Here is a 23,679-nt window from a genome sequence, read left to right as displayed (position 1 = left end):
GTAGCTGCTAGTAATGATTTTCTGTTTTCTGACAGCTTTCTAGTAAACCTAGTTATAATGTGCAGCTAGTAAGGACTAAATAGCTTGCACTGACTGGCAGATTAGTTCATTCGAAGTAACATATTTTCACCAGAATGAGATGAGCTCATTTGTATTTAGAGCAGTTTGTGCTCCTCTCCAATGGGCAAACAGGAAAACTACTTTCAAAGAGCAAATAATATCTCTCACACACACAAGCATACCTGTGTATGCAGAGAGAGGAAGAGTTGAAACACTTAAAAGCAAGGATAAATTGTACAGCTGCAACCCCTTAAATAGATCCTTCTCTTCCTCTTCCCCACCCAGCCCTACATGCTGTGTTAAAAGCTTGAGAAACAAGAGAAACAAGTTTGTTAGTGGGAGCAGAACATTTGGAAAAGTTGAGTAAGGAGGACTGCATCCCCGTCCAAGGGAGTTTAAACCAAAATGATCTGAAGAAAACCAAGAAAAAGCCTGATGCTCACAACTCCCTCCACACACCCCCCTCACAACAGACTGGCCATGCTGAATGCAGCAGTACTTATTACCAGCTAGGAAGAGGAATTTTGTAGGATACACGTTTTTCCAATTAAGAGAGGAAAAAGTTCATGTGTTTGACTGCTATGATAAGATGCATGTCAAAATCTGGCATAGGCTCTTCCTATTTTCTACTGTGGCAAACTGGATTTTAAAAGGAAGCATTTAATACGTGTATTCATAGAAAATAAAAGTTCTCAAATGCAAAAAAACCCCGAAATAATAAAAAAGAACTAGACTCCTCAAGACATGTACGTGCAGGAAAACAATACTATCTAGGGGATAATAGAACTGCTGGGTTTTAACTCTAAGGATGAAATTCTCACCAAAGTCACTCAAAGATGAAAGTGGACCCCATCGTGCCCTTTGTGGAAAGCAAACACATAACTGTTTGGGAGTTACTCTATTAAATTTCAAATGGAGCACAAGTATGGGCAACTGTATTTGGAAAAATAAAGTTGGCATAAAAAGAGACTAATTATATTGGAATGCTAACAAAAAGCTAAGAACACTTTTGCATTAATGGGTTTCAGTTAAAATAATCTGAAGTGCTAGCCTACTAAGGAAGAACACAAACTAAAATGTTGTTTCTACCTATGTAATTTTTTCATCTTCATATAAATTATTCAAGTAATTCTTGGTAGGCATTCTTCACATGGTCCTTTAACCTGTTACAGCATTAGTATGTATGAGAGCTAACTTGCTAGGTGTCCCTTGCTGGCTAGTCTGATTGCAAGATTGCTAACAGCTTTTCCTTAACTTCTCCTGATGCAAAACTTGCAGTGAAATCAATGAGTATTTGCTACAATAAGCTCCTTGGACTGACAAAAATAGTTTTCAGTAATTTTTCTCACAGCACTTGTCACTCAAGCTTATTTTTGTTTACCATTTTATGTCATCCCATCTCTTAGGAGTCAATTAAAAGATGAACCGAGCATGCACAGCAATAAAAAAAAGAGATTAATGTTGGGCATGGCCATTCAGTAGCTTTGTTCTCCATGCACCTAGTCTCTACGTGTTCATGTCACCCTCCAATGCTTAGGTACCAAATCTCAGCCAGCTCTGCAAGGATGTGGGACTCTGTTGTTCTTTCCTGTCAAACCGGAGCTGCGGGTGTGCCGGTTCCCGTCTCACTCCTGGCTGAGCTGGCTGAGCATGGGGCACACCAGGCCACCCGCAGGCAGAAAAATTGGTACCCGCTTTTTTCAAGTAAGGAGGATGAGCAGTGTGCACTTGCTGCCACAGGGAGCCAGCAGCACGGCTGGTGGGACTGTGGGGCATGTTCCCAAAGCAAATTTATAGTGGTGTTTTGATACACAGGGAGGATAAAATCCAGTGGGTATGGGGGGCAGCAAGTCTGTACCTAAGAACATCTGCACAAGGCCATTTTTTTCTGGGGACCCACATGCCCCTTTGAAAAAAAGCTCTGTGGTTATGGTTGGTTGTCTGATTACTACAACTCCCCCATCCATAAATTCTTCATCTCCTTGAGTTTGTCAGTGCCCTCCATACAGGGATTTGGGGACTGTGAGCCTCTTGTTCATAGCAGGGAGAAAGGAAGAGAAATCAATTTTACTACAGCAGCAGCAGCAAAACTGAGTAGTATAGGCTTCTGTTGAAAGCCCCTTCTTTCCACCCATTCTTTACTCCTTTATATGGCACACTAAGGACTGCCAACATGTTTTATGAAATTAATTGAGAAGGAAACCATACATATGAGGGTAGCTCACTCTGACAATGAAACAGACACTTGTTTAAGCCATGCAGGAGCTATTTAATAACATAGAGGTAAAGAACAGGTTTCTCTGTCAAAGCAGTGAAGGCAATGGCAATGGACAGGAGGAATGGTGAAGGGCAGAATTAGTCAGCAGGGACAACTCATTTGTTCTTGCAAAAATTGCTGGGGCATAACTGGGCCCAGCTTCTACTTTATTTATATCACATGAAAGATTTCCGTTTTCACAGAGGGAGTCAGAGCTCCCATTTCTCTCCCTTGAGCGTGACAGGAGCTCCCTGCCCTGTTCCAGACAAGTGCATGTTTACTTTCCTGGTTCTCTCTCTGAAGTCTGTACTAGTGGAGATCTGCTGTAAACCTCTTCACTGGAAAGCCTGTTGCTACGGTTCCAGGGTCTGCATGATTGGCTGCAGCTAAGGCACCAAATGATGTCAAAGATGGTTTAGGAAAAGGCTTTGTTTAAACATTACTTGCATTGAAAATTGTCCAATTTGCTTTTAAGGCCAGCCTGAAGATGTTGTTACAGAAACAGAAGTGATCCACGCTTTGCCAGGTACTGACGTCACCCTGGTATGCAGTTTCCCAAAACCACACACCACCTTCATCGTACAGACGCAGTGGTCCAAGACTGATGACACACAGCTTAGCAGAATAGCTGTCTATCACCCTGTTTATGGCACCCATTACTTCACCTTTCCTGAGGCTTCTTACAACTTTTCGGTGTCCTTCAGCATGAGGAAGTGCTGCAGCTGGGATGAGACAGAGGATTTGTGTTCCCATGATCCAAATGGCAAGTCTGAATGCAGTTGGTGGGCTCTGCATCTGAAAAACGTTACTGTCTCCCTTAGTGGACAGTATGAGTGCAGTTTTGCTACTTACCCTTATGGGAGAAAGGCTGCAAAAATCCAACTTATTGTCAAGGCAGAAGGTAAGTGATTACGAATGAGATGTTGGGTTTTTTGTAACATTGGGTGGGGGTAAGAGAGTAAGGGAATATCAGGATAGATTAATATTTCTTAGCCTTTGATGGTGACTTCTTTGGGGTTTGCACTGGTGCCACTGAATGCCGCTGCCTACAGAGTTTCCTATTTACCAGGCACTCTCTATTGTTATCCAGCTCATTATTAGGAAACCCGATTTATATGGAGGAATAAAAATTTAAATAGGAAGGCAAAAAAGGTGGTGAGATGGGCAGTTTCCATATTTTCATTTCAGAGAAACATGCTGCAGAGACGACTGGATGAGTGGCTCAGGATATGGCAGGACTGAGGATGCTGGATCTCCAAACCATGCTGTGCTGCTGCTATGAGCACGCAGCCTTAAGCACTAGAAAGAGAAAACAGCCTTGCCTGGTTGAGGCTGAGAGGTGTCATCTGCTGGGTGTGCTAGGTGTTAGCTCAATGGAGGGATGTGTCCCACTGTGAAAAACAAACTGGAGCAAAGTAGGGAATTGCTTAGGACAGTCACAGGAACAGAGACGTGGCTGCTTCTGTCAGCTAAAAGGAAGCTGGAAAGCAGCATAACTGCTCTTGGTAAGTAAGCCTCAGGGGAGAGTGTGAACTCCAGGAAGGATATTTAAATTATCCTGGCAAAGGAACAAATGGGTTTAAATAGGACGTGAGTGTATTTGACTACAAATTAAACAAGAGTGGCAACCATTACCGCAGCAATTTGGGAACAGCTACTTAATGCCAGCAGTGAGGGCAAAAGTCCAAACTGCTGTGAAGACAGAGCTGGGCAGGGATGTTGGGCAAGCTTGCTGTTCTGCACATGAGGGATTGGATTTGATGACCCCTAGAAACCTCTTCCTGACCCAGGTTTCTGTTAACAAGCCGAGAAGGATTAAACTAAATCCTGGCATGGTTTCAGGTAAGATCTGCAAGGCCAACATGCTCACTCTGCTTGTGCCCACGGCTGTAGATACAGCACAGATTCAAAGGTTAGGAGCAGGGTGGGTGCAGGTGATGTTGGGAGTAGCAGAGGACAGCAGTGCTTCCACCATCAATATGCCAAACTGGTGGCAGGAGGGACATTGGTCCCCAGGCTGGGACGCATTCATAGTGCGGCAGAAGGAGGTCCTGTGCAAGCCTCATACACAGAGACATTCAGCCCAAGCCCTTGCTCCCTGATGGCACCTGCATGGCAGTGGCTTGAAGCACTTTGGTTCTGTTATCCTGGAAGCAAACATCAGGGGCAACCCAGCAGCACCCTTCTGCTCTGATAAACTTATAAAGGCAAAATTAGTGCCAGCATATCTGTGCCACCCATAGAAATACAATACATGCTGGATAACTGTGTCAAGGATGAAGCTGCCACTTCACCTGGCATACAGGGGTATGCTACAGTTGGCTTCCCTTTGGGAATTTTCTTGAGCTTCACAGGGCAAAGGGGATAGATTGAGCAGAGAGCAGTGAGGTATAAATAGTGCTGGTAACTACATGAAACTTCTGTTCTTCGTGCATTTTTTCTCTGTCTCTTCCTTAATACAGGAATAGTGCTAATTAGGCATTGCTCCTTTTCTCTTGCTGGTGCTCTTGGTTGATACTGGAATGGTCAATTTTGTTATTGTTGTCTACATGTTAAATGTGGGCAGTTCTTGTTCGTATAGACATCATTGTGGCTTGTTTCAGTAACTACATGATGTAGCAAGCTGTGCTACTAGTAACAGCTTGCTTAGAGAGAACTAAGAAAAAATCAGATTGCAACATACCTCTTGCAGATTTGTATTTTAAGGTAACCAGATCTTTTGCAATAAACCACTTCAACTCAAAAAAAGGCAAATAATCTTAACCCAGCCTACAAGTGGGGTGGAGAAGGGTACTAGCCATTAATGAAGTACAGCTCCCAGCTACATCAAAGTGAAGTGAAACCAGATGGATTCAACTTGTAAATGCTGCAAAGCTCTCAGAGCAGCAGGCCTACATAGAACTGACAAACAAGGAGGACCTTAGCCAACAGGCTGTTAATGGAGATGGGAATCAAAGATGGGAAACAGCAGCTGGAACTGTGAGAACAGGCTGAGGCTGTTTGCAGGCTGAACTCTTGGAGCAACTACCCATCTTCATGCTTGCGTGCTGCATGGCACATTTGCACAGTAGCTTGTCCCAGCAAAGTCCCCTGTGCTGTTTTCATCCAGGGAAGCTATAGATTTGCTTCCTTTGCCTTTTCTTTCCTTTCTGCACTGTCCAGCCCCTTTAGTGCTTGTGCATGCTGTGTCCCACTGTGCTTAGCTCCTCAGCTGCTTGGCTCTGGTGGAAAATGGAGAGAAGCTGCTTCTGCTCCTGGGTCTCCTGGGCACCACCCTGGGCACTGCCTTTCTCTGTGTCCCTGTGGCACAGGCTGTGTGCTGACAGTGTCACTCTCTGCTTGGGTGTCAGACATACAGGAAATTACAGTCACCAGAAAGTCCCCATTGCCAAACAACAGTCCAAATCTGTTAGATATTCTCCCTCCTCTCAAGATAAAAAAAGATTGATAAAATATATCTCTATTTTATCTCAACATACAAGTAGAGCTGTCAGGGGAGCAAAGTTCAGGAGTTTCCCAGTAGTGTGTGCTGGTGCCTGCCTAGAGGTAAGGCAGGTCTGGGCAGCACAGTGATGGCAGCATGGCAGGCTGCACAGTGTGACCATCTTCTGCTGGGCTAATGGTCAGAGGGATCAGTGCTCACAAGGTACTCATAGCATCTCCTGGCCATCACCACTGTTCTTCCTGTTTAAATGTACACACATATGCGGACCTGATGCTTGGACGACAGCTGTGCTCTGTTCAGTGCATCACTCTGACTCTTCCAAAGGTGGACTTGAGCCCTGGACTGGGAGTGGGTAGGGTAGGAGATATTGAAATGCTTTTTTATTGGCAAGTTCTCTGCTCCTGATAATGGGCAGGATGGAGAATGACAAAAATAGCACTTACCCTGAAAACCAGGATTAATCTCAACCTGCCTGACATGCTGAACACCTTGCTTTGTGAAAGGTTTTCAGAGAAAAGGAAATACAGACGCACAAAATTGATGTGAAGGTTTATTGTCACAGGAAAAAAAAAAATGTAAGAGAAAAATTGAAGCTTCAAATTGCTCTCAGCTCCAAAAAGAGACATCTTGATCCTGCATTTAAGCACAGGATTTTACGAATTGCCCAAAAATTCATGTAAAGCCATGAATTAGAGTCATGAAACTGCATCTAGAATCAGATGCAGAGCTTTCACTTAACAAATGTGTCTGTGGGTAATGGTTGAAAATTACAGTTCTCTTCTAATCAAAAAAGTGCCTGTTCCTTGAACAGCAGACTAGTCAATATTGTTTTCTAAAGCACAATGACTATCACGTTTCTGATTTTCCTTCTTGGTCTTTTTTATTGTTGTTGCAATGATAAAAGAGGAGCAGCATTATATGAAGGAAGTGTGGTTAAACCAAACTTTAGAAATTCCATGCCTTGAGGAAACGGCCTCAGAAAATTTGTCGAATTATCCTTTGAAATGGCTGGTGGTAAGTATTCTTCCTTTCAGGTATAAATTTCAGAAGGAACTGCAGGGTATTTTTGCAGATTGAAATAGAAATGTTAGACTTCACTGTGTCCTGCAGAATCAGCCAAACAAAAGGTGTTGGTCATGTTAGACTGAGATAATAAAGGGGAAAAGTATAAACATGGGTTTGCAACATAGACACCACAAACAATAGCTGCTAAAGAAACAAAGAGGCAAAATTCCATCTTGATTGCTTTTGGTTTTTCAGTAATGCATGTAGAACAGGGCCATGGAAAGTGCCAAAGGACTTAGCAAATATAACAGAACTAAACTATTCCTTGTATTGGATTTCTCAGGGATTTTTGCTGTAGTTAAGCTTTGATATCTCTGAAAAATACCCAGTTACTGTGTAGGGTAGTGAGACATCAAGCAGCTTTGAAATAGAAAGGGAAGAAAAAAGGTGTTAACTGTAATGTTTTGGTTAACCTCTGTATCACAGATGCACGCCAACACATGCGAACCTGGTTATCTAGCTAACCACATAAAAACTATTTTAAACAGTTTGCTGTGAGATATAAAGCTCATTATATTTTTGTACTGCATCCCACTTTCTGGATAAATATTTGCATGCGTGTTTTAATGTAATGTTTTAGCATTAATTTCAGTATGTAGTGATAAGTACCAGCCACCAGTGTCCTTGAGCTTGACCCTGTTAATTTCTATTTATTGCTACTGAGGTGCTGTAACTGTTGAGGGTTTTCTTAAAAGTGATTTTCAAATGTTTTAGGTTTTTCGATCTTCTGTCCTGGCTCATTATCTATTCATCCTTGCCCTTACTACTTTTTAGTGTTGCTAGTTCACTCTACAAAGTAGCAGAGGAAGGGGAAAAAAACCCAAAGTTCAGCACAATGATATATGTGGGTCACCATGAGTCATTCGGAGTACAGCTTGCAAATATGTACTGAGGCACAGATGTCCAAAATGTGCAGGCTGCACCTATATCTAAGGGTGGCTGCCACATAGGCTTTAAATGGAGGTGACTTTTAGCAAGTGTTATCGGGTTCTCAATATTTAAAATCTAAAAACCCAAAGATTTTCTTGGAATTTCAGTCATATTAACTATGTTCAGCATAACTTAGATTGCTGCAGTGAGAAAGCAGCTCTGATGACCTCTCTGCAAGCTACAGAAATCAGGACTTACAAGACACAGCTATTTACTCCTTAGTTATTGATAAGATGATGACAAGTATTGATTTTGAACTTCTGGGGGAGAATGTATTTGGAAAAAAATATATGCTGCAAATGTCCCCTTACTACTACACAATGCTAGGGGTGTGAGGGAAGGTTTTCTGTGGGAATAGAGCTGATCTACAAAAATATTGGCTGGGTAGGGAAGGCGGGGTTCTGGTCTTCACATGTTGTGTGGGTTGCTTTTTTTTTACAGGAGGAAGATGGCAGGAAGGAGGAACTTGTAACCAAGGAGCCCTCCTGTCCTGCAGTGTACAGGAACAGCAGCATGCTGTATGGGCAAAGAGTCCACCTGGGTTTGAATAATGCTCTGAAGATTTTCCCCACCAAAATAACGGATGATGGCAGGGTGTTTTCCTGCCACGTGGTATCCCATCCGGAGAGAGTCCAGAAGAGCAGCACCACCGTGAGAGTATTTGGTAAGGAGCTGTTTTGGTTTAAGCCCAGCCGGTAACTTGGAACCATGCAGCCACTCGCTTGTTCCCTCCCTTCTTCCTCCCCCCATTCCCAGAGGGATGGGGAGGAGAATCTGAAGAATGTAACTCCCACGGGTTGAGATAAGAGCAGTTCAGTAACTAAGGTATAATACAAACCACTACTGCTACCAATAATAATGATAAGAGGAATAACAAGGGGAGAGGACACAACCGCTCACCACCCGCCGACCGATACCCAGCCCGACCCGAGCAGCGATCTGGGCCTTCCGGGTAACTCCCCCCAGTTTCTATACTGGGCATGACGTGCTGTGGTATGGAATACCCCTTTGGCCAGTTTGGGTCAGGTGTCCTGTCTCTGCTTCCTCCTGGCTTCCCCTCCTCTCTGGCAAAGCATGAGACTGAGAAAGTCCTTGGTCAGAGTAAACATTACTGAGCAACAACTAAAAACATCGGTGTTATCAGCGTTGTTCCCAGACTGAAAGTCAAGAAACACAGCACTGCACCAGCTACTAAGAAGGAGAAAAATATCTGTTACAGCTGAATCCAGGATAGGGGCTTATGCCAGATGCTCATTTACTTGCACTTGGAAAGGTAACACTCCTGTCTGGTTCTGAAAGCAGTAGCTTCTGAAATATGCTGGGTGGTTTGGTTTGGGATTTCTTTATGTATAAATATTTGCATTAATTTTTTTCAGCTGCAATGAGTTAAAATGTTAAGAAATAACCCCATGATTCTTAGGAAGAATTTGAGGCCATTCCTCCAACTTCTGGCATGAAAAATAGTAGAGCCATTGCATATATATCAACACCACTGGCACGCACACTGCCACTATCTCACCCCAATGTATAAGCTTATGTTGGCACCTTGCAGGTTACAGGTAAGCACCTTGGTCATCAAGACCTCAATGCGCCAGTGACAAAACAACCATGCTGCCTGTGTTAGGAAATAATAGCCAAAATTTAGTAAACAGGTAAAGTGTTTTGGAACTACTGTTGTTGCAGTGCCACATCCTTGAAGACACGTGGTATTCAACTGCTGCCAAAGGCTCTGGTTCTGAAAGTGAGGTCCTGCCTGGGGGTCTCAAACTGCTTAGGAATGCCAGACCACGTGTACCACAGAAGTGTGGGCTGGCATTTCATGATGGAAGATTTCTCCATCTTAGTTTCTTGCTCTAATCCCTTTCTAGTCTCTTAGGAACTACTCTACAATTGCTGAGGTACAATTGAATCAGAAAAATGCTGCCCATTAAAAAAAAAAATGTATTTTCTGCTTTTTGACAGTGAGTCTGGGAAAAATATATCCAATGCCCCAAAACTGAATGGGTGTTAAAGAGTAGGTATGTCAACAGTCAATGGGGAGCAGCAAGAGAAAAAAATCCCAGCAAAACCTGTGTCTGGGAGCTGTTGGTCACTGACGCAAGAGAAATAGAAGTTGATGATCTGAAATTTCCTCTTGCTTTTGTATGATTCAGACATGGGTCTTACTTTTGAAAATCAGCATTTGTCAAATAAATACAGTATTACCTGGGTAACTGTTCAAGAATACTAGCAAACTTGAACTCTCCCTCCCCTCCCTCCCTACTGATGCTTTTGCCTTGGTTTGCTGTTATCTTGGTATCTGGTACTCTGAGAGGTTGCTTTATGTGGCTTGTTCTCTGAATTACTGTGTCACGTATGGTTGTCTATGCATGCACTCAGATCCGTATATCAGTACAACAGCAGAGAAAGGCAAACAGGAGAAAGCACCTGTGGCCCTTGGTGGTGAACAGCCTATGATGCCCTCAGTAAGTGCTGGCTGGCCTTGGACTGGGGGGGGGGGCGGGGGGGGGGGGGCCCCCCAGCCTCTCTCACAGGTATCCCAAGAGCAGGATTATGTGGAGGTTCAAATGGCCAAGGCAGAATCCTAAGCACAACAGTAAGCATATAAAATGTCAATAGCACATTATCGTTGGTTACATCTGTCATCCTTGCCATTAGTAAGGATGCAGCTAGAGAACAAAGGCTGACTGAAACCTGGGGAGATTTTCCCATCTCAGCAAGCCAGCAACCCCATCACCCAAACACTTGTGCAATTGAACCACATGGGCTGGGTGGCATTAAAGTAGGGCAGGGAGGGCAGGCAGCTACTGCACCATGGTGCTGCAATAGGCAGGAGAAGGAGAGGGAAGGTCTGTGGCCTGGGTAAAGCTCCTTGTACAGGATTGCTGTGACAAAAAGCTGCAGGGTTAAACACAGCCTAAGTCTGAGAAGCAGAAGTGGTGCTTCCCCACAGATGCTTGAGGTGACCTGAGTATGTCTGAGAGCTGGGCAGTAGAGGATAGGGAAGATATGAACAAGTCTCTCAATGAAGCTGAGAGACTTGATAGGTTGAGTGAAAACAGACATTCAGTCAGGAAAGCTTTTTTTAAGAGGGCACTTCTGGAGTGATATGCTTTAAAATATTTCTTTCCTAGAACAGAGTTCTTTTAAATATAAGTTTTTGAGAAAATGTATGCTCTTTTCACATCTAACTTTGCCAAATATTGATTTCTCCTTTTTGTAAGAGCTCAGCAGCAGAAACTGCGGCACTAACTATTGAATTTCTGCTAGACCCAAAACGTTGGTAAATATCCCAGCAAGACAAATGAATGTAAAACTATTAACAGGGGCTGAGATGTTAAATGGAAAAGATCTATTAGATCATTCAGAGCTGTGCTTGAGAGCTGCCTGCCAGAACAGTTACCCAACAAATGTCTTCCAAGAAAGCAGAGGGCAGCCAGCATCTAGTACAGATGTGGAAAAGCATACCACTCAGAGCTTGTCAGGCAACACCTGGAATACTGTGTTCAGTTTTGGTCCTGGCTATACAGAAAAGATGTGGATGGGCTGGAGAGGGTCCAGAGAAGGGCACAAAGGTGATCAGAGGGCTGGGAAGCCTGGTGTGTGAAGGAAGGCTGAGAGACCTGAGCTTGTTCAGCCTAGAGGAAAGAAGGCTCAGGAGAGACCTTATCACGATGTTCTGGTATTTAAATGGTGGCTACAGCAAAGATGGGGACTCCCTTTTTACAAGGAGTCACATGGAAAAGACAAGGGGTAATGGGCACAAGTTCATAGAATCAGAGAATAGTTAGGGTTGGAAAGGACCTTAAGATCATCTAGTTCCAACCCCCCTGCCATGAGCAGGGACACCACACACTAAACTATGTCACCCAAGGCTCTGTCCAGCCTGGCCTTGAACACCTCCAGGGTTGGAGCATTCACAACTTCCTTGGGCAACCCATTCCAGTGCCTCACCAACCTCACTGTGAAGAACTTCTTTCCTATATCTAACGTAAAGTTCCTCTGTACTCATCAGGAGATTTTGACTGGACACAAGAGGAATATTCTTCACAGCAAGAACAATCAGCCATTGCAGTAATCTCCCCAGGGAAGTGATGGAGTACCCTGTGTTGGGATACTTTTAAGATTCAGCTGGACAGGGTGCTGGGACATCTAGTCTAGGTCATGTTTTGCCTAAAAAGGTTAGACCAGATGATCGTTGAGGTCGCTTCCAACCTAGTATTCTATGATTCAGTGATGCCCGTTCTCATCAAAAAAACAGAAGGAAATGTAGGCACTAGACTAGATTCTATTTAGTCTCTCAGCCAACTTTTAGCTGAGACTAGAAGATCCCATGTACCAGACTTTTCTTATAGCTGAAAAAGTATGGTTGTCTTTTACCAGGCCCACTACCATCTGTACAGTTTTGGCAAGGCAGAAACAAGGATATAATTTAAAAACAATAATTTTCTGATAGGAAGAAACCACCAAAATAAACCAACCAACCAACCAAAAACAAACCAGAAGGGTGTAGGAGGGAGAATTAAAACAGGTAACTTCAGGGTTAGGAAGAAATAAAAGAGGGGAAATAAATTATCTTAATGGTAAAGATTAAAGTGAGATGTAGCCTGGATCTCCTAAGTAATTCAGGACCTGCACTTGTTTCAAATCCAGTTTTAAGGCTCAGAAAGGAACAGAAGTGCAATTTATCCAAGACTTTTGAGATTTACTATATATTAACACAGTTTCAACAGTTCTTACTTAACAAGTCAGTTAATATCACTGCAAACCACTGACTGCAATGGCTAATTTAGAAATGCCAACTTAGAGAGGCTTACTGTACCTGACGACTTTTATCTGGACAGTCAGCTGTGCCTAGAACCAAAATGCTGTGAAAACAAGAGAGAACACCTTTTCCATTTGTAGTGGATGTGGTCATCAGAGACCTGCTGCTCTGATGTGAAGGTGAGCTCTGGGCTTCCCAGCAAGGCAGGCAGCAGCTGTAGTCTGACACTGCCACATGTCTGCCCAGGCAATGGCATGTGGATAGCCACTGATATATCAATCAATATTTTTGGGGATGGCTAAAGCCTTCACAGATGACTTTGTCAAACACCCAGAGGAACCAACAACCGGCAAGTGTTTTATTTCAGCAGGCCCTTGAAGGGTGGCTCTGCTGCTAAAGCCACGACTGCAGGATGGTTTCAGCTCGTTTCTCCAGCAAAGCCACCCAAGAATAGTTTAGGTAGGCAGAGAAATACATCATAGATCTTGTGGTAGTAGCTGCTGTTATGTGCTTGTAAACCACTTCCTCAACCTCAAATCGGAGCTGTGCAAGCTTTTATCTCGCTAGATGTGTGGGTGGATGTAGGATTTAATTTCCACTCTTTTTATGAAACAAGGCTGTTAAGCCTTATTAGAAGCTGTTACTGTGACCTGTGTTACCCAATTTACTAATAAAACTTTGTTTGCTTTCCAGCCTACCCCGAGATCTCTGTTGTCCTGCAGGAGGGCACAGCTGGCACTTCAGTGAAGGTGAGTGATTTTGGAGGAAAGAGTAATGCCTGTGATCATCACTGTGCCACCCCTGCAGGGCCAGGCAAGCTAAGATGAACCAGGCACCTCCAAACAGACCAAGCTCACAAGGCGATGAGCGAGTCAATGAGTTAACATCAGCCATCCATGCCCTTTCTTCTGAGTGATTCCCATCCCCACAGCAGTGAGCTGTTTCAGTGAGGACAAACTGGAGCTAGCTATGGGCTTCCCTGGTGCGTGGGCAAAATCTGGGTTTGTGTTACTTGTGAAGGCTCCAGGACAGGAGAGGCTGTGAGAGAGGCTGTGATGATATTGCAGGAGGACGTGATGCTCCTTTTCCCTTCCCATCTGCCAGCAACCACCTGGCAGCCTCGAGCTGCCCTCTCCACACTGCTTAAAATCCATCTCTGAAGAAGGTTACCCTCTACCTCGCACACTGCTCCAAGTGTCCAGGAAGTGGCAGCCCCCATCTGCCACACAGCCCTGCTAGGACAGGGACAAGCAGGTGCTGTGGGAGTGGTGCTCGTGTGTAAATAAAGGTGATGATCATGTCAGGCGTAATGTGTTGTGCTGCAAGCAGAACACAGCTGGAGCAAGCAGATGCCAATGGAATGACTGAATCTGAGGGCCCCTATTTAGAGCTAAGCAGTTACACATGTGGTTTGAGGTCTCTGTTTTACCACATGCTTGGTAATGGCAAAACCTGAAGGTCTGCTGTACTGCATCAGACATACTTGGCATAAAATGTATTTGTGGCCCATATGATTCACTAGCAAGCCACTCCGGCTACTAGGTATAGCACTTTGCTTCCTGTTGCATCCATCCAGGTTAAAGCTTTTGATATGTGAGGATTCCAATTAATTTGGAAATTTTTCCTTGGAAAATGCTTGTGGGTAGGCAGAACCCTTTATCAGCCATAGCCACCTGCTTCAGACAAGCCATGAGGCAGCTGGTTACGCAAAATTTTTGTGGTAACCTATTTCCAGGTGTAGTGTTGGTCATTGCAGGCTTTTGTCTGCACTGCCGTGTCTTGCGAGCAAGTGGTGCTGCTATCATAGGACCAGGCAAAGGAAACTCTTCCAAGAGCCTCTGTCCATTCTTCACCTCCAAACACACACCAACTCCTTTCCTTCTCTTTTCCACTCTTTCTTGCAGAGCTTAAGTCTACTGTGGATGTCAGATTTGTATTTCTTCATAGGAAGCATTCATAAAAATATTATGAATGTAAAGTGCCTGAAAAATAAGGGAATAAAGAAAGTAAGGGGGGAAAGCAATTGCATTACACATTCAGAGGTTATTTACCATGGAAAGGAAAGAGTTCCAGCCAGGTAATTCCATTCTTCATATTGAATGATTGACTTCTGCTGGCTTCCTGTGTTTCTCCTTGTGGGTATTTGTCACTGAGATGCTGACCGAGGAACAGGAGGGTGGGGGGTTACCCTACATCTCTCCAGCCAGAGCACAGGACTGGAGGGTGTTGGAAGCCCCATCACCCAGAACCTGGCCCAAGGTGATGGGGTTGTCCCTGGACTCTCATTCAGCGGTGTCTGCAACCAGACACCTGGTGCCTGCAAGCAGGGGGTGGGAGGGAGAGAGAGAAGTAGAACATAAATAAATAAAGAGGAAGCAAGTGCTTCTTTCCTGAGTGGGATGGTGGGTAAATAAGCTCTGTCTGTGAGGGAGTTTGGAAGCTGGCAGCCAGGTGAGAAGTGACTGAGGCTAACAACTGGCTTTTACTGCTCCATAGCCTAACGTGAGCTGCATCGTGAGGAAGGCATTTCCCAAGCCAAGCCTCGTGTGGTACATGGACAGAGAGAGCTTGAAGGAGCAGCCTGGAGGTAACGAAACCTGTCAGTAGGACAATGGGGCAGCTGTAGAAGAGATTCCCAAGAAAACTGATGGATGTTCACCTGCTCCTGCCATGGGGAACCTGTAGGTGTCTATCCGGGTTAAGAGAAGAGTATCAGGCCTCCTCAAAAGGAACAGCTGTGGCCACCTCCCCCTGGAATTGCCAGTCATGGCAATGATGGCTTGGCATAACCATACCGTTCTTGCCAAATCTTTAACAGCGTCTCAGCAAAGAAACCTGCAGCCATATGAGCTTGCTTTTCAGTACCAATATTTTGCACAGCTCCGATTTATAGTTTGGAGTGTAATTAGAGGCTTTTGCAGCTTTTCCTTTTCTTTCTTTTCTTTCCCCAAGGAATTTCTGTTGAACAAGAAGACTCGCAGGACAGTGAAGGTTTCTATCAGCTGACATCAACGCTGGTGTTTCAAGGGACCCACCAGACATCTAAGATGTTCTTGTGTGCATGTCTGTTTTCCTTCCTTGGGAATGAAACATGGAATATTTCATCAAAAGAAATATTTGTTTCCTTCGGTAGGTTTTTCATAGATAGGACACATCTGAAATGTAAAACGTTAAGAACACCAAACATATGTATTCTCTGTTATTTAAAATACTGAAGAAATGCCAAGACTCTGGAACTTCTATTGTGCAAGCTCATCACACAGCTTGAACTTTCTGACAGGTTTTTTAGCTCAAGACTTTGCTCTAGCCTTTTCTCAAGCCTTTTAATGAGCTAAAAACTCCTGCACGAACATAAGATGCTTGCTGTTTGTATCTTACTGCACTTCCCATACCCCAAAATATACTAGCTTAACCACATGGCACTAGTGAGATATTATAATCATGTGTTTCTCACTGAGCACTCGTTGCAGAAAACCTGCATGTGTGCAGTGTAGCTCTCTGGAGTCTCAAGCCCTCAGTCAGAGCTATGTTGTACATCTTGAGTGAAACCTGAAAATAGTTGAACCAAAACCAGTTAAACCATTTTGGACAACGGAGAAACTCCCTTATAACATGTATTATAAGAATTAGCTACATGAATAGGGAAGTGTGGAAAATATTGTCTCAAGAATTTTGAGATAGTGAGACAGTGTTCCAGCCGTGCAGAAGTTTATGGCATTTCTGAGGATGCAGGGTGGCCAGTGAGAAGGCCAGACTGATTTCCTTTAGCACCCTCTTTTATATGCCTCCTCTTCAGGTGCAAATGCTGAAGCTTTATTTTTTCAGCAAATGCTGAAAAAAATACTTACACCTTTTTCTTTTTTACTATGTATGCTCCTTGCTGCACAGATAATACAATTGAACTGCTGACCCCTTAAGCAGCCTCCATGGGTACATCACGTACTGTGGTGATTGCTTGGAGCTCAGCTGTGTTCACTTGTGGCTGCGGATATGCTCATTGCTATATATTTCCACAGAGACTGCATCAAAAGCCAGAGCTCACTCCTCTGGAAATAGAGCTTTGGAGGGAAAGGAGATAAATGATCATTTTTCTCCAAAATGACTCATTTCACCCATTTTACTGTTTTGTAGAAATATATTCAAATTGGAGAGCTGTCAATTAAAACAGTCTACGTTCTTGCCTGCAGACTATGCTAACGCTAAGATAGATGCACTCTGTATAAAAATGTTAATGTACTTAGATGTGACAGAAAGGAAAGAATTACATTAATTCTCACTATGTTCTAGGAAGGTGCCATCCTAATGCACAATATGACACAACCCCCAAACTAAATTTTCAGCCTTTATGACAAAACCCAAGATACTTTAAAGAACTGCTTTCATCTTTCTTTTTTCTTTTTGTTTCTTCACAGACAATAAGCCTAATGAAGCCTCATTCGAAGCTTTTACCACCATAGCTTCAGAAGGTAGGATAAATTAGAGAACAAAATAACTTGGGTTGTTTTAGAGGTGTCTCTGAATTCCTGCAGCTGTTAGAGAAATAGCTTTGCAAACTTTTTTCTGGATGGGTAGTAATGTACTCCTCTCTGCAACTATGATTCCAGAGCAAATACAATAAACAGGTATTTTGGTGACGTCATCTATCATAATTAAGCTCAAGCATAATTAAACTCCAGCCTTGAGGGGCGCTTAATGTTATTTCTGATGCGTTAGCTGGCATTTGAATATAGCTCTTTCAGCACTGAACCAATAATTAAAAATAACAGCCCTGCTAATGGTTCTACCTTCTGCTTAAGTACACAGCCAAGATCTCAACATTTTTTCCTAATTAAGGAACTGATGGGATGTTTCTCAATTTGTGTAAATTTGGCAAATCCACGGTCTGCCCCTGCAAGTTTGTCTTGTTATCAGCTTATTGCAGAGAGATAAATCGTTCCCTCCACACCTCAGCTGAAGCCGTTTGGAGATGCCTTTCCTGGAGCGGCTCACTCTGCTCCACATAGGAGGCAGCTGGATTTCAGCAGTGGGTTACATGAGGTGTGTCAGAGAAACACTGCAGACAAGCAGCATGGCAAGAAGTGTGGGTTTCTATGTAAGCTTGTTTCTGCAAGTGCAGATTGCGTGTGGCAGGCTCTGAGGGTTCGGCCAATACCCTGCTGGGTACCAGAAAGCCATCACAGGTACTGGGGGTCCCTGAGAGAGACTTTGTCCTCTGCTGGCCTCTGCAAGGTGATCTCTCAAAGCAGCCCTTGCAGCTTTAAATTGCACGCTCCTCAGAAGCATACTGAGAGCTGGGCATACCTTGAGGTGTCCCACAACCCTGGGTTTTAGACCTACTGCATCTTTGGTAAGGAATCTTTCTATGTCAGCCAGATACTATGAAAACCCTGTTAGCACAGGTGAGGCTAAAATGAAATGAGAATGGAAGAGCAGCACTCAGAACAGTCAAAGGAGGTACAAATGCTCGCAAAGGGAAGCAGCTGGAGAGTTGATAGTTATCTCCTTATGCTGCAGAGGGTCAGTCCCTGCCCAGTGCCCTCCCAGCATCCCTGACCAGACAGAGGTACTTTCTGGCTGCCTTCCAGGTACGTTTTCCTAATAGGCTGTATGAGCTTTCATGGATCACCTCCTTCAGGGAGCTGTTTGGGGAGATTTAATCCTTCTTCCTAACCCTCTCAGGGGGTACTCTGCCCACTTTCTGGGGAAAAAAATGCCTGAGACTTCTCTCACCCAGGATTAAATGTTGCTTGGGCAGGATAGCACCTCTGCTGTGGTGGGCTAGCCTATTAGCAGTCCTTTAATTTCAAGGATTAGCTCTCTCTCATTTTCTTTGAGGACTCAGTGAGCACTTTTCAGTGCAAACTGTGCTTGAAATTTCCTGTCACAGTTACAGTCTCTGAAACGCCTCATGGATGGAGCTATGGAGGTGTCAGCACCTGCCATATATGTTGTTTCAACATGCATGCTAATAAGGTGCATCTGTTTGTATGGGATAAAACCATGTAACTCACTTCTACTTTTTGAGTTGAGGTCCCAAGGGCTCCAAAACTTCTTCTCCCAAAACCTTTGTTTCCCTAGGAATTTCATGCACAGTTAGTTCAGATAGTTCTTGTTTCTCACTGGACCACTTGGCTGAGTTGTACATTGAAAGGTTATTTGAAAATTAAGTGTGATGCACTTTCACTCTTGAATCTTTGAATCACCCACTTCTTTAAAGCAGAATAAGCACCTTTCTCACCCTGAGTAAAAGCGTTTGCCTTGGTTTGTTACAGACCTCCGAAATTCAGCACTTCCATCAGCTGTTATGTCCACTTCAGGTAAGGGTTAAAAAAAAAAGCCTTCTTTATTACTCAGTCGATATGTGCAGGATCTCTGCTTGACCATTGCTTAAATGTCAGGTACACAGAGCCAGGGAAAGGTCAGTGTGCTCTGGTAGTGACAGTGCCTATGTGCTGCTGGACAGGAATTTGTGAGCTATGATGTTAACCAAGAAGTGATCTGACACAAATCCTGCTAAAACTGTCATGTCAGGACAGCATGCAAGATGGCATGCTGAATATCACGTATTACTCTTATGTCTTTTTATAAAATGGAATAAACCCCCCTATGCAACTATGAATAAATGTGTCCCTTTATGACAGAGGTGCATGTGGAAGAAAAGTTAAACCCACCACTTTTCCTTGACCCAATAAGAGCACATTATTCCCATTCATTAATGATATAAATAACACTGCTTTACCAGAGCATGCATGTGGATAACTATATAGAACTGTCTTCAGCAACTGAGAGGAGAACTTGCAAGAGCAGGTGATCTGCCGAGTGTTGTCAGGAACGTTTCTGGCAAGGCCCTGGCCAGGCAGGGGAACACCACCATCAAGTGCTTAATCCACCCCACAGCACTTAAACTGAACCCTGTGTGTAAAAACATAAATAAACAATGCACACAGCTAGCCCATGTGAAAGGGTCAGCATTAATAACATCAGCAATCTCTGAGTGCCCCTTGAATCTGTGGGATATGTTTTGAGCATTTAACCTTAACTCCAACAGCAGGATTCCGGCTGCAGTCTGCACTTACCCAACAGCTACTGCAAGCTCTTTGATCCTGGTTGCTTTATGATTTATTAATAACATTTTTTAAATGCCCTATTGATTAAATGTGATCTGTTGTCTTTAGAGCACCAGCTGACATCTTTGGCCTCTCTGGATTTCAGAAGTCAAGCAAGCTTGCCTCCTGCTTCCATGACACAAGGTGATCAACTCAGCCAAAATGTTTTCTCTATTGCTTCAAGAATGCAGGAGAAAGATACATAAACACAATAACCACCTTGCATTTTTTGTAGGAAAGAATATAATGTCCACTGAAGTCTGGTTTTTTTAGTACATCGTACACTAGGAAGTCCACAGTTCAAAAATGAGAAAATGCTGTCTGATTTTATCTTTTTTAATGCTCTATTCAGGATATATGCAGTAATTTCAGCAAACTGAACAGACATTGGGTATATATTTTCAAAATACTCCTTATTTGTGTCTCTTTAATACCTACAAACATAAAATGACATTAGAGCTAGAAAAAGTACAACCCAAATATTGGAGCCCAGGAATACAAACAAAAAGCACCAATAAATAAAATGTTTACAGCAAATGAATCAATTTCTTCTCTGGGCTGGCACAGAGAGGTGCGTGCACCAGCAGCTGGCACATGCTCAACAGTATGGCAGCAGCCTGAGTAAAGAGCAGGTGAAGCTGCAAACCTCCTGCCTTCTGATAAAGGGTTGATGCCCACCGATCCCAGCTCACTGACTGCAGCACACCCTGTCTGTGAACACTTTTTTCTTTAAAGTCTCTTTCCATTTTGAAGCCCAGCTGTTGATCCCTGTAGGACCGGCTGGTTATAAGCAGCAGTTACAAGGGTGTTGGGGCTGCCATCACCAGCAGCAAGGTGCATGCTCACTGCCACATGGTCTGAATGAACGCAGGCATGGCACACGTTCCCATTCTAGATGCAAAACAGCATGTGTGAAATGGCTGCACAGGCAGCATGAGGAAGATGCAACTGGGCAAGTTGTTGTTAAACTCCATCTTCCTCTCCCTAGCAGCATCAAAGCTTCGTCTCAGAAATGATTCACTGCTGAGGCAGCAGCTGACAGGAGTGGATTTGGCCCTTGGTATTTGCAGCAGCCTTGTTCTCTAAACAGACTAACTTTCACTAGCCCATGGGGCATCGAACATCCTCCTTAAGCTGTATAATTCAACCCTGCAACCTTCATTAAAAGCAACCTACGTTACATGACACTATAGCAGTATTTATCCAGGGATGAGTGAGCAATGCGAGGGGCAATGCGTGGGGTAATATTAAAGGAAGCTGCTGAACACAAGGCTTCATCCTGCCCCAGCAGAGTGCTGTTTGGGAGCTGAATCATGCATTGTAAAACCCTGGAGCATGAAGAGGCTAGATCTAGATTGAGATATGCCAGAGCAGGAACACAGATTGCAGAGGCACTGAAATTAAGGCTTCTTGATTCTCATGCTGTCTTCCCCATCCCCAAAGTAGAGCGACTTGCCCAGCCTGGCAACAAAGTGCTTGTCCAAGTAGACTGAAAGCCCTTCTGTCTCTGCAAACAGTTTCATGACAGAGGCTATAAATATGCAATATGAGCAGAGAGGATTCTCCTCACTCAATTATATATCTTCACTACTTGAGAAGGCATGAGGTCAAAGTTATAGTGTGAGTTGGTGCCGAGCTATTTATCTTCTATAAATAGACCAGGAAACAACTGCCTTTTAACCAATGCCCCTGACGTGTGGCAGTTGTGGTGTGCTGACTATGGGTTAATGCTTCTCCTCTCTGGCATGCTGCTGATTACCACACTGGTGCCACCATCAGCTTCTTGAGCAGACTGTTTGGACTGCAGCTGAGTCGGGGTGCCAACTCTAAGTCTGCCATTGTAAAAAGGGGGTTGGTTCAGTTCTTGTTATTTTGCAAGTTTTTAATGAACATCCAAGAAACAGCTCGGAATTGATATGAGGGAAAAGTGCACAGATACAGGCAGGAGAAGGAGGAAGGGAGACAAAACCAAGGCTGTTAAAACTGCAGCCCAGTCTTTGCTTAGCTTCCATGATAGCTCCATCTCTGAGCCCAGAAATGCTCAGGCTTTGAGTGCTGGGTTACAGCTTCATTTCACCTTCTCAGATTTGTTCAGATGGCTTAATGATACTTCTCCAAAAATGAGACAGGTGCTAAGAAAGGTGGACTCTTTTTAGTAAGTGTGAAATAGTCCTCTTGGGAAAATAGAGGTCTACTTGCTAACCGCCATCTGTCTGTGTTTGAATATCAGATAAATAGGTAGTTGAGCTCCAGAATACTTAGCACTTCAAAGAAAGATTAATGGAATATATTAAATAAATTGTCATTTGGCACCAGGTACTGCAGGTGTGCTCCTACATACTAACTTCTTCAAAACTTCTCCAAAACTTCTCTCTGCTAGTTGGGAAAACAGTTTTGGCTCACTGGAAGTGGTGAAACCCTGTCTAAATTCTGATTCACTTATGTTTGTTCATCACTCTACTGGCTTCAGGTTGAAACAAGCCACTGCACTTGGAACTACTGAGTTTCAGCTGAAACTTAGCTGAAATCCTAAAATGCATGCTTAAATGCCCCATATGTTTTCTCAAAGGTTATTTATCCATCTCGTCAAACTCCTCTTGAGTTTCTAGCTTGTGCTAGACTTTCAAACCAGACAGAGTTGTGTGGTGCTTGTCTCAGGGAAGCCAATATATCAAGTAGTAGGTTACAATCATTCGACCTCATTAGTCAGGAAACAGGGAAGAAAGAGGGAAAAGTGAAAAACAAGTGATAAGGTCCTCTACAGTAATGTTTACAAGCTTGTGTGTTTTCAGAAGGAGCACTGATTTCTACAGCAGAAACAAAAACCTATGCCAGCACCACAGCATTTAGTGAGAGTTTGACAACAGCACGTGAGTAGATGATGCACTTCTTTTGCTTCATAGGACTGTACCAGGTGAGTTATGAAGCCAGTTATGGGTGCTGCAAAGTTCAAATGTGGCACCAACTTAGCAAGTGTTGGGTTGCAAATCTAAAGTCATCTGGAGTATCTTGCTAAAAGTACAGCAGCAGGTACTCGGCTCTATGTGGTCCTGTTTGTGATGCCTTTGCCAAGAACATTTGCTCTGTGGTGCTTAATTTCAGATGCTAGTTGATAGTTGTCACATTGCCATGCATAAACTAATACTAAACACAGAAAAGTGTCTGAGGAGAGGTCAAATTCGGGTGGTGTAGTCTGTACCAGCTTTTCAATACTTCACAGAAGCAATTCCCCTGTGGAGTTGTATTGAGGTAGAAGATAAAGCTTTGAGTCTTCCAAGCTGTCAAGGATTTGTGGCAGCAGAAGAGGAACAAAAAATCATTTGAGAATGCTGGTTTTATTAGACATATTTAATTTGATAATATTAAAATCAAGAGAGTTGCTAGGCAAATGTAGTGAGTGCTGAGGGTAGTTTATAGATGAAATAAATTTACTGGAGCAGCTAAATAAAATCACAGAGCAGCAATGAGATAATGTGGGACAATAAAGGCTGGCTAAGAGAACATTGAAAGGCAGCCTCATTAAAGATCAATAAATCAATAAAGGAAACCCCAGAGGTGGGCATTTTTTCACAAATCTTTCCTTTTAGAAAATCTCTGCTCAGAAACAGAAAGATGGAAGTTACTCTCTTTAACATCTTTGGTTTTGTGCTTTCGGAACAGGCAGGGCTTGTCAATGCACTTTTGCATTTGTATGTCAGTCTTCTTTTGGCTGAAGTGCAAATCTAGCAGCTACTTTCCCTTTTCTGAATATGCTTTTGGCAGCACTCCAGTGCTTATTTACCTGCATATAACCCACAACCACACATTTAGACTGAAACCTTGTGACAACTTCTAGTGCTTCAGCATCCTGCCCTGGCACAGCTTGTTGGTTGCAATTTTTGCTAAAAGCATGCTGAATTACACTACTATTTACAGGAGGTACCGTGCGCTGCACCACTCATTGCTACATCCCTACCATTCCTTCCTCATAGCCTGATTACCAGCTGAGGCATGGCCTTGAAGGGTCCTCAGTCTGGCAGCTGTAATTGAGGGTAATTTCAGAGCACACTGG

General features: G+C 43.6%; 1 protein-coding gene across 1 annotated transcript in view; it reads left to right on the top strand.

Moving 5' to 3' along the window:
* Positions 1–1,625: 1,625 nt before the first annotated feature.
* Positions 1,626–23,679, top strand: part of CD96 (CD96 molecule) — a gene marked incomplete at its 3' end in the record, with an annotated part of 23,184 nt that continues 1,130 nt past the window's right edge. Inside the window, exons 1-10 of the mRNA XM_010016765.1 lie at positions 1,626–1,764; positions 2,793–3,218; positions 6,667–6,776; positions 8,199–8,421; positions 13,216–13,271; positions 15,019–15,109; positions 15,475–15,651; positions 18,795–18,839; positions 19,698–19,772; positions 22,424–22,498. Of these exons, the coding sequence (XP_010015067.1) occupies positions 1,626–1,764; positions 2,793–3,218; positions 6,667–6,776; positions 8,199–8,421; positions 13,216–13,271; positions 15,019–15,109; positions 15,475–15,651; positions 18,795–18,839; positions 19,698–19,772; positions 22,424–22,498 (1,417 nt within the window). The remainder of the gene's footprint in view (positions 1,765–2,792; positions 3,219–6,666; positions 6,777–8,198; positions 8,422–13,215; positions 13,272–15,018; positions 15,110–15,474; positions 15,652–18,794; positions 18,840–19,697; positions 19,773–22,423; positions 22,499–23,679) is intronic.

Source organism: Nestor notabilis, unplaced genomic scaffold (assembly GCF_000696875.1).
Source record: "Nestor notabilis isolate BGI_N333 unplaced genomic scaffold, ASM69687v1 scaffold4596, whole genome shotgun sequence".
Lineage (NCBI taxonomy): Eukaryota > Metazoa > Chordata > Aves > Psittaciformes > Psittacidae > Nestor > Nestor notabilis.
This window is presented reverse-complemented; position numbering and strand designations above follow the sequence as displayed.